The sequence below is a fragment of the Melanotaenia boesemani genome, chromosome 8 (genome assembly GCF_017639745.1).
Source record: "Melanotaenia boesemani isolate fMelBoe1 chromosome 8, fMelBoe1.pri, whole genome shotgun sequence".
Classification (NCBI taxonomy): Eukaryota; Metazoa; Chordata; class Actinopteri; order Atheriniformes; family Melanotaeniidae; genus Melanotaenia; species Melanotaenia boesemani.
This window is the reverse complement of record NC_055689.1, coordinates 26,628,427-26,639,761: the sequence shown is the minus strand read 5'-3', so window position 1 is coordinate 26,639,761 and position 11,335 is coordinate 26,628,427. Positions and strand designations below refer to the sequence as shown.

General features: G+C 39.5%; 1 protein-coding gene across 2 annotated transcripts; it reads left to right on the top strand.

Annotated features, from left to right (window-relative positions):
* Positions 1 to 2,340: 2,340 nt before the first annotated feature.
* Positions 2,341 to 8,310, top strand: rabggtb (Rab geranylgeranyltransferase subunit beta). Of its 2 annotated transcripts, XR_006011329.1 has the most exons (10): positions 2,341 to 2,426; positions 2,765 to 2,872; positions 3,850 to 4,047; positions 4,425 to 4,530; positions 5,013 to 5,065; positions 5,446 to 5,556; positions 5,698 to 5,823; positions 6,609 to 6,758; positions 7,065 to 7,393; positions 7,823 to 8,310. XR_006011329.1 is itself a non-coding variant. In XM_041993184.1 (9 exons), exons 1-9 carry the CDS (start codon positions 2,424 to 2,426, stop codon positions 7,203 to 7,205), a joined length of 996 nt encoding a protein of 331 aa, XP_041849118.1. In that variant the 5' UTR covers positions 2,341 to 2,423; the 3' UTR covers positions 7,206 to 8,310. The 2 variants fall into 2 exon arrangements, 1 of the variants encoding a protein (XP_041849118.1); XM_041993184.1 differs by having other exon boundaries at positions 7,065 to 8,310.
* Positions 8,311 to 11,335: the final 3,025 nt, after the last annotated feature.

Genomic DNA, 11,335 nt, shown 5'->3' with positions numbered 1-11,335 from the left:
TGATTACAAGAAAGCCTATGACTCAATGCCACATACATGGATCATGGAATGCTTGGAGATGTATAACATCAACAGGACTCTAAGAGCCTTCATTGCAAACTCAATGTGGCAGTGGAAGACCACCCTTGAGGCCAACTGCAAGCCAATTGCACAAGTGTCCATCAAAAGTGGCATATACCAAGGAGATGCCCTGTCCCCTGTGCTGTTCTGCATAGATCTGAACCCCCTCAGCCAAATAATCACCAAGACTGGCTATGGAAACTGACTCAGGAATGGGTTAACTCCTCTACATGGATGACATCAAGCTGTACGCCAAGAGTGAGCGAGACATTGACTCACTGATCCACACAACCAGGATCTACAGCAATGACATCGGAATGCCATTTGGACGTGAGAAGTGGGGGCGGATGGTGACAAAGGGAGGGAAGGAAGTCCATACAGAAGGGGTCTCACTCCTAGATGACAGGATAGCAGACATTGAGGACAGCTACAAGTACCTTGGAATCCCACAAGCAAATGGCAACCTCGAAGTGGCCAAAAGAAAAGCAGCCACAGCCAAATACCTCCAACAAGTAAGGCAAGTCCTAAGGAGTCAGCTCAATGGCAAGAACAAGGTCGGGGCAATTAACAGCTATGCCCTGCCGGTCATCAGATACCCTGCGGAAATAATAAGTTGGCCAAAGGAAGAGATTCAGACCACAGATGTGAAAACACAAAAGCTCCTGTCCATGCATGGAGGGTTCCACCCCAAATCCAGCACCCTGAGACTGTACACTAAGCGCAAGGAAGGAGGCAGAGGACTAGTGGGTGTCAGAACCACTATCCAGGATGAAACATCCAACATCCTTGAATACATCAGGAAGATGGCCTCAACGGACGAAGTACTCGGTGAATGTTTCAGGCAGTGGAAAACAGATCATGTGGTGATGGAGGAACCATCATGGGAGGAAAAGCCTCTCCATGGGATGTACCACCGACAGATAACTGAAGTGGCTAATATCGAGAAATCCTACTAATGGCTAGAAAGGGCTGGACTGAAAGACAGCACAGAGACACTGATCATAGCTCCACAGGAGCAGGCCTTGAGCACCAGAGTAATAGAGGCCCCGATATAACATACAAGACAAGACCCCAGGCGTAGACTGTGCAAAGAGGCCCCTGAGACAATCCAGCACATAACTGGAGGGTGTAAGATGCTGGCAGGGAAAGCTTACTAGGAGCGTCATAACTAAGTGGCTGGTATAGTGTACAGGAACATCTGTGCGGAGTACAGACTGGAAGCCCAGAGGTCAAGGTGGGAAACACCTCCGCAGGTGGTAGAGAATAACCGAGCTAAGATCCTGTGGGACTTCCAGATCCAGACAGACAAAATGGTAATGGCAAACCAGCCGGACACTGTGGTGATGGACAAACAGCAGAGGAAAGTCATTGTGGTTGACATCACAATACCAAGTGATTGCAACATCAGGAAAAAGAAACATGAGAAACTGGAGAAATACCAAGGCCTGAAAGAAGAGCTTGAGAAGGCCTGGAATGTGAAGGCAACAGTGGTGCCCGTGGTCTTCAGAGCACTCGGGGCAGTAACCCCCAAACTGGAAGAGTGGCTACAGCAGATCCCAGGACAAACCTCAGACATCTCGGTCCAGAAGAGTGCAGTCCTAGGAACAGCAAAGATACTGCGCATAACCCGCAAGCTCCCAGAGGACCCGAGCTTGGATGGATGAGAGACCGCCCACGGAGAGCGAGGGGACAATTCATATATATATATATATATATATATATATATATATATATATATATATATATATATATATATGTGTGTGTGTGTGTGTGTGTGGAGAAGGCTTCTTATTATCAATACAGGATCTTGATGAATACATGGAAATAAATCTTGTGACACAGCAAATGTTTATCGCACTCGAAGCTAAAGGCAGTCCAACGAAATTTTAGCGTGTTTATCTTTTGGTGGCGACGTTTTGTTTTTTTGACCAATCAGTGTATAGTGTCTTTTCATTTCAATATACATTTTACATTTACTAATTTATGAACTGTCCTATTATTATTGATTTAATTGGTCAGTTTATTGGTAAAAGTTGAGAAAATAGCATAACTGCTCTTATGAAGTCAGACCTTTACTTTAGATTTTTGTCCTTAGAATTATTTTCAAAGCATTTGATTACCCTTCTTATTATAAAAAAAATCTGATAATCTTCACATTATTGCGATTCTTATTTTAAAAGGGCAAGAAGCCAATTGAATTATAACAGTAAAAAGTCCATGAGACGAAACACGTGGACACATACGCCCTGCGGTGCTCTCTCCGAGGCAGCAGGTGGCGGTGGCGGATCTAAAACTAACAGACGTAAAAGCGTCAGTAGAAGAAGAAGTGGAGGCGGAAGCTGGATCCTGCAAAATATGTCAGAATGGTAATCCGATTGTAATGGCCAGTTTTTATTGTATAATTGCTTTATTGTTGTTTTTTTAGATTAGGTAAAAATGTACGTCTATCTCCATTGTGTCCAAAAGTAGCATAATATTTACTGTAATTTGTTAAATCAGTTGGAAGAGAAGCTAAATATAGCTAGCGTCAGCGCTAGCATGTAGCTGGTTGTCAACAAGGTGTTTATCGTGTCTACATTCAGTCTTTTTAGATCCATAGCACAAGGTTACTTGACTGCCGACGTGGAAGAAAATTGTTGGGGTGTACAGTTTAACTTGTGTGTTGTAATCTGAATGACTTGTTTTGTTATGTTTTTAATCTCAGGGTACACAAATAAAAGATGTCATCATCAAGCCTGATGCGCCCAGCACGCTGATGCTGAACAAACACGCGGACTACATCGCTGCTTATGGCTCCAAGAGGGATGACTATGTCAGTAAAGTTGTACTACATCTAGCTGCCTGTGTTGGGGGTGTTTTCTGCTATTGTGTATAACATGTGTATACATTAATTGAGAAACAATATAGAAAAAAAAAAAAAAAACAGTTCTAAACTTTAAAGTCCATGTTGGTGTGACATCTTTTATTCTAGAAACACATCCAGGACCCTCTTAGACAAGCTTTCTTGTAATTTCTGCAAGTAGTAATCTGGAATAGTCCAAGCTTCTTAAAAGATATCTCAAGGCTTTGTATGTTTGCTGCCTTCTGTTCAGTGCTCTGTTAAGATGACCCGACACTGCTTCTGTAACATTGAAGTCTGGGCTCTGGGGAGGATTCATCTTTTTTCACAAGACATGTTGTCACTGATTTTTAGTCCAATTCTAGTTTCACTTGGTATACCCAAGTCTTACTTTCTCTTCTTTTCCTTAAGAATGGCTTGACAGCCACCCTTAAAGGAAACCACATCTGATGACACTTCAGTGAACAGCTGATGGATTAATATCCAGATCCATCTTTTAATGGCTGTGTCAAGTCCGCAGTAGGTCTGACACTTCATTTGTCCTCTGGTTTCTTGGAGGAAAATTTAAAAGAATGATGGGTGGCTCAAGATTTTTTGCACAGTTTTTTTGCACAATCCGTTGTGTGCATTTTGGAGGTTTGCTGTTTGTAATAGAATTTGCTTGATTGAAATGAATGAGTTTTGCAAAATATTAGAAAAAATGCAAACAAATGATGTAGTAATTTTATATAAACCAATGTAAATACATACATTTCATTTAATGATTAATAAGGACTTGATTTTACATCCTTAGATTTAATCTTTTACTTTCTTTACAGCACCAGCTTTACTAGAGACATCAAGTTAAATATCATAAATATTGGTGATGTATTAAACAGAACAGTGGGAGAAAACTAAGCTGCTGTCTAATAAAGTTGCATTCATATGAGTGTTTTATGCTGTGAGTTCAGGAGTACACGTTGTCTGAGTACCTGAGGATGAGCGGTATCTACTGGGGTCTGACGGTGATGGACCTCATGGGCCAGCTGCACAGAATGAACCGGCAGGAGATTATAGATTTCATCAAATCCTGTCAGCATGAATGCGGAGGCATCAGCGCCAGCATCGGACACGATCCACACCTGCTCTACACCCTCAGTGCTGTCCAGGTGACTCCTGACAAATTGTCTGACTTGATTGAAGCCTGAAAGTTTCATCATCTTACAAATAAATTGGAAATACAAATAATATAGACAGCAGTAATAATTTTTTGTAGTTGATTTTAATTCCTGATAACAGACTGAACTTTAAGATTATGTAGTGTTGCATAAAATTTGTCTGTTAGGTTCTCCTTCAATGTAATTTTCTAGCATTTCTAATATTTTATATTTCACTCTCTTGAGTATCTCCCTTATCAAACAGGTCCAATTGTTGTTTTTGTTGATGTTTATAGAAGAAAACTTTCAATTAGCTCACATGCTAATATTTTGTCATTTGGTTTTTAACTCTGTGGATTTTATTCTTCTTCTTTGTCAAATCTCTGCAGATCTTGTGCTTGTATGACAGCATGGATGCGATTGATGTGGACAAGGTGGTGGAATATGTCCAAGGACTTCAGCAGGAAGATGGCTCCTTTGCAGGGGACAAATGGGGTGAGCAGTCGTTTCAACAAGAGAGAGAGCGCAAGAAGAAAGAGAGAGAATGAAAAGCACATGTATTTTTATTATATATGTGTCATGTGTTCATCTCTTGGATATACAGTGGAACACAAACATTCTGGTCAAAAGTAAGAGTAAAAGAGAACTTGAGATGATATGTTTCTATAATATTTATATTAATCTTAACTGCCTTTTCTTCATGGTATTAGAAACTGAGAAAGCAGCTGAAATAATTTTTTCTTTTATCCTTTCACCTCTTAAAGTTTTTTCCGGCTTTGCAAACTTCATAAAGTTTGATTTTCAGGCTACGTGGCTGCTAAGTGAGAAACAAAACGCCAACAATTTACATTTTTAAGATTGCTGTGCACTACAGGTTGCCGCTTAAAACGTCTACATTCATTTATATTGCATCAATTTTTAAATACAGTATCAAAATCTATAGAGTCCATTCTAATCAGAGTTGTTTTTCTTTCCAGGGGAAATAGATACACGGTTTTCTTTCTGTGCTGTTGCAACACTAGCGTTACTGGTATGTATCCATAAACTTTTTTTTTTGTGACAGTGATGGAGTGTAATATATCGGTCCTGCAGTAAATCCTCCTTTATGGAGGTAAGAATATTCTGTGTTATTCAGTTTTGTTTTTTTTAACTGTTTTTTAGACAACTTACATAAAGCATATCTTGGTGGCATTGTACTATTTTTATGTAAAACATAATAGTAAAAATATCAAAACAGGCTAAAAAAAAGAAAAATCTTCCTGCTGCATCACAGTATTTTCCTGGTACAATTCCAACAAACATGACTGTTGTGTTAAAGTCTTAGTTTTAGCTCATTGCACTCGATAAATTGTTAAATGGACTCTGTAAATGCACAATTTGATGATGATTGAATTCTTTGTTGTCTCCAAGGGAAAAATGGACATGATAAATGTTGACAAAGCCGTGGAGTTCGTCCTGTCCTGTATGAACTTTGACGGCGGTTTTGGCTGCAGACCTGGTTCAGAGTCTCACGCTGGTCAGGTATAAAATTTTTCTGTCCCAGTAGATGTGAACTTGCAGGCTGATCTCAGTGGAGTGAGGCAGAGTCATAACTGAGAGACATACTGCTCCTGTAGTGATGTTGAAATAAAAACCGCTTGTGTTTTACCTCCTGTCTCTCAGATTTACTGCTGCACTGGTTTCCTGTCGCTCACGGGACAGCTGCACCAGCTGAACGCTGACCTGCTGGGCTGGTGGCTCTGTGAGAGGCAGCTGCCATCTGGAGGCCTTAACGGACGGCCCGAGAAGGTTTGTGTTCACTGGATTTTGGACTCCCTTGTCATTCCTTTCCTACTATGAAAAGCAGAATTTGCAATCAATCAGGTGTAATAACAGTAACAGTCCAGTATCAACCCATCAGGTTAAACTGCTTATTATACTTATTATATGTCAAAACTTCACTAAATTTAGCTAAACTGCTGAAATTACAACTGATACTATTTTTACTAGGTTTAATTGGGCTCTTCTAAGCTCCTTTTTATGATAGGTGTGGAAATTACTGTGATGTCTATTGTTTTGGGTCATATGTTTAGAATATAATAATAATAATAATATAGAAATATTAGTAATTTCGAATGTTATAAAATTGTTGATAAGCTTTGTAACAGCTCAGCAAGTGCTTATGTCAGGTATTGTAATCAGCTGAACAGTGACAGTTAATCTCTGTGACATCTGTTCCAGCATTAAAAAGCAATAAAATACAAATATTATTACATCAGTGGTTGCACCTGTAAACAGGATTGACCATGAATAAATGTGTTTCCTGGAGGATAAGTACTACTACCACTGAATTACAACCACTAGTGGTGAGCCTGCACCACCACCGTCTGCTGACACGAGTTGTTCATCTTCAAAGTGGTCGGTGGAAATTTCTGACTTAATTATGAAGGAATTCTCACTCGATACACTTTTCAGTCCTGTATGAGTAGCAAATATTGCACTTATTGATGAAGGTGTTTATGCTGAGTCGTTTGTCTGGTTTAAGATTGAAATCAGGTGTGATGACTTCTGACCCAGCCTTCTCCTTCACTCAGCTTCCAGACGTGTGCTACTCGTGGTGGGTTCTGGCGTCGCTGAAAATCATCGGCAGGATCCACTGGATCGACAAAGCCAAGCTGCGAACCTTCATTCTGGCCTGTCAAGATGAAGAGACGGGAGGTTTTGCTGATAGACCAGGAGACATGGTGAGCTGTTGTTCACAATTAAAATTCACAAACAAGGAAAAGACTCTAACATGGTGATGTTAAAGCCATGTTTTTCTCATGGCCACGTGTGGCGAGCCCCCTCCTGATGTTTTTTTTACTCATACCTAGCTCATTATTTTTCCTCTCAGACATTTATATGCAGTTGTTAGATCAGCAACATTATTTGCCTTCATTGTGTGTAGAACCAAACTCTCTTTTTCAGCGTCCTCTTTATAGCTCCATCATGTTGACACTATGTCACTTCTTTGTAAATTTGCTAATAAGCATGACCCTTTCCTTCTGCAGGTGGATCCTTTCCACACTCTATTCGGAGTTGCGGGTCTGTCCCTCCTAGGCGACAAGCAGATCAAACCGGTGAATCCAGTACTTTGCATGCCTGAAGACGTCCTGCAGAAGATCAACCTGCAACCCGACCTCCTCAGCTAGCCCTCTTCATGCACCACATAGCAGATAAATGCTGCTGCCCCCATATTCTCCCGTCAGCCTCACACTAACCACCATAGCAGGATGTTGCAAGCAGAAAGAGGACTACAACACATTGCTGTTGTAGCTGAATTTTACATTGAAGACAGTTTGCTCAGTGACGATGTGGAAGCTGAGATCTGAGCACTCGAGTGAGTTTTCTTATTTTACTGCTGCAGATGGGGATGCTCTGAAGAGTTGTCATCAATGTAGGAGTTTAAACATCATAAATCAACATTCCTTAACTTCTGATGCTGATCAGGAGATGAGTTTAGAAGCGGAAACATTGAGCACACAGTTAAAAATATTTCCGTCTGTCATCAACCTTAAACTTTTTCACTTTCCAAGTGGGATGTTGGTATGAAACGAAGGGAATATGGAGTTTTTTTAGGTTAACACAATAGACTTCGGTGTGGCAGAATAGAAGGTTTGTGCAGGAAAAGATCAGTCAGCTGAGGGAGATAAAAGGTAAAAATAAAATGTGCTGTTTTATGATGTTCTGGCACCTTAAACTTGTGGATATTATTTTGGTTCAAAGGCACTACATCTCCTTGCTTTGTAATTTCTGCCTTTTCTTGCAGATGCTGTTTCACATGAAGCATCCTGTGTATGTGAGAAGTTAGGGCACTAAAGCAGTCACACCACACTGTGCTAATTGGGCTTCACAGCTGGAAATGCACCACAGGACTTATTAAAAAGTTGCATTTTAACAACCTCAGTAGGATTATTATTATTGTGATGATGATGACGGAGACCCTGTTTGGAAGTGAGACGTTCTCAGTGTGACTGTAAACATCATTCTGAGTTTGTTTAATGTCTTATTCACAGCCTCAGTTACACTATTTATTCAGATCTTTCAGTCTGTGGGCAGCTGTGTTTGATCTGCTTCTTCTCTGTGTGTAAAATAATGAAATATTTTCAGTCTTACGTTCACACGGTTCAACACATTCTGTGAAAACGCTTACAGAAAGCTCCATATTTTTACTTGTAAAGCCTCTTGATTTTTTTTATCTGTTGCTTTACTGTTTTGTGTCTTGTTAGAGTCAATAAATAATGTCAGTTTTACTTCTGAGGTTTCCCCAGTTCTTTGGACAGAGATGATTGTCTTTGACATGAAACGTAGCAGCAGAAACTTTAGTAAAAACTTGCATTGCTATCATGTTTGAAATTATAATGATTTAGTTATTAAAATCTTATAAGAAAAGTAAATATCAGCATAGGGGTTATTTATGTTTTTATAGTTTGTTCTTGCAGGTTTTGGGACACCTGGTCCCTGTTAGACTGATAATTATTTGTATTTCTCATGTTTTTTTCTGCATCTTTTTGAGGGGTTGGGGGTCATCCAATTTTGATTTACAATTTGCAAGTTAAAAAGATTTAATTAATTTAATAGATTTTTTTTATTTCATTGACCAGTTTGAAGGTTTATAGTGGATTTAGACATCAAAGACAAACATTGGTGTAGATTCTCTGTGACCTCTGTCATCCAGGTCATGGTAATTGTAAGAGCTTGAATAAAGCCAGCTGGATTTCTATTTCTTCATTCTTCATTTCTAACCAGTTGGTGGGGAGTTGAGCTTATAAATATTAAAGGAACACTCACACATTAAGGATCATTAAGGTCACTTGGTGTAACTGACTCACCTGACCATTCTTTGAGTTGTTCAACTCATTGCCACCTGTGAACTGTTTACCTGCGTGACCGAAGCTGATTAGGTCACAAGGTCCAGTGTGTCAATTGTTCTGAAACCCACTAGAAAGAATCAGAGCTGCATTGGTGTAGCTGGTTTGCCATAACATTATAAATTAATGTGTTCTGTTAGAATCAGCTGAATTATCCAAACACGCTAGTCTGAATAGACATGAATTTAATCTGGATTTTCACTGGTTATTTAAACAACTTGTAGTTAAAGGCAGAAAATATCTTGAAGTTGCTGGCAGGATCAGAAAAAAAATCCCTTTCTACATCACGTCCATGTAGGCTCATGCTTTAGTAATAACTCCAGATGGCCAGAAATTCCACATCCGATGTTGTGAGAGGGATTTTGTTTCACAGCAGTGGCAGACTGTAATAAAGGAGCAGCATGAAGATAGATGCACCCCCGCCTGAGTAATCAGTGGCAGGTAATTCTCCCCTACCTGTTTTCTTCCACACAATGAAGATAAGGACTTTCCCTGCAGTATAGCTGAGATAGGAAAATGACACTTTAAACTTTACAATTTAAAATGGTGGCTGTCATAAAGTCAGGGAAGTGATGAAGTGATATCCAAAAATATGTGGAAGATTGTCTCCACATACTAATTGCTGCATGGTGATAGCGAACAGCTTACAATGTTTAATATTCTGATGCACCTCTGGATTTAGAGACATTAATGCATTAAGTCTCAAAATGTTTTGCATGTTTTCTGTAGCTTTTTTTGTTTATATATTTTTATTTTGTCGCTCTTTGTTGGGGCTTCACTTCCTTCCCGTTTCTTTGGTCTCCAAGCACTGAAGATGCAAAAGCCTAGTTTATTTTGTTTCGAAGAGTTGGAATTCTTTGACATGGATTTTCTTTGGATACTGGACATCAAATATCTCACTTGTTTGAAGCTAGAGAATACTTCAGTTTTGCAACTTTGCTGTCAGTGTGTTGGTTTGTAAGGAGGTGAGAGAAGATGCAGTAAATCTTCTCTGTGGCTGCAAATACAGGTGGCCAATTTCTACTTTCCAAAACTTAGCTGTATATGGATGTTGTGTGCATTAAAGTTGACACTGAAATCTACAAATGTTAATAGTTTATTTTTATTAAACCTTTATTTAACCAGATTAAAAGCCCACAGAGATTGAGGTCTCTGCATGAAAAACCTGGCCAAGAAGTCAGCAGTAGGGGAGACCAGGGACAGTTTTTACAATTCTGTCTGTAACTTCGAGCTCTTTGTGTTCAAACAGCTATGCAAACTAGCTTCAAGTGTCTGCTAATAAATGGTATGGATATTGCCTGTGCAATAAAGATGTTAAAGATGCATTACATAACTTTCCATCTATAAAACTCTTGATTCCAGACTCGTTTGATGGCACAGTGACATCTATCTTGTGCATTTCTGGAGACGTCATTGTCCAGCCCCATCCCGAGGCTGAGAAACCACACTACACACCTTTTTCATTTGGGATGCCGTGTGACATTGCAGCTGAGTTTGGCTTCTCAGGCTGTTTTTAAACATGCACTGTGGCTGATTCAGGAAAGAAACACAAGAAGACATTTTCTAATGAAGAGAGGAAAAGAAAGAGAGAAAGGGACAACAAAAGTCAAGCTAAGACTGTTTTTCTGGCTGGAGAAAATTCCCAGAACTGGCTGGATGCAAGATGGATGCTGAATTAGCCATTGATAGGGGGCACATCACTGGAAAAGTTGCAAAAGTTCTGTAGTGTGTTTTTAATTTACAATAACGTCTTAACGTGACATGGTCAAAGCAGTTTGGCCTCCTTAGTAAAATGCAGTGTGAAAGCAAACAAACCAAAGATGTTTAGATTTTCTGATTTTCCCACCCAATCAAACCAGGTACATTACTTTACAGCACTTTAAGCTAGTGGTGTGTCAAAAACACTTTCAGGTAAAAGAAGAGCTCTGGACATCAGCTTCATGTATAATAAAAAAAATGATGGTTTATTACAAAAACTGACATCTTAAACAGATCTGCAGAATCTGTGAGGTGTCTGGACAATCTTGAGAATACCAAAACCACGTGTGTGGCATCCTTATACACCTATCAGACAAAGACATTCCTTAGTCCCAAGTTGGCCAATCCTGTGGAAACACATGTTTACATATAAGAGGTTTGGGTGCTGGAGTCCTTAAGGCACCTAAGACAGTGAGAACCTTATATGGTAAAAACCTAGGTGTGCCTTACATGGAGTCTAAAACTACTCTTAGCAAATTGCCATCTGCTTACAGCTGCAACCCAGTATAATCCTCATCTATATAATTTTAATAAATTCTAATTATGAAATGCTAAGAATAAAATACTTCAACAGCAACAGGCACATAATTAGACAAGTTAAGGTATGATGATCAGTGACAAATAAAAACAGTACAAAAGATTCTTGTTGTCTG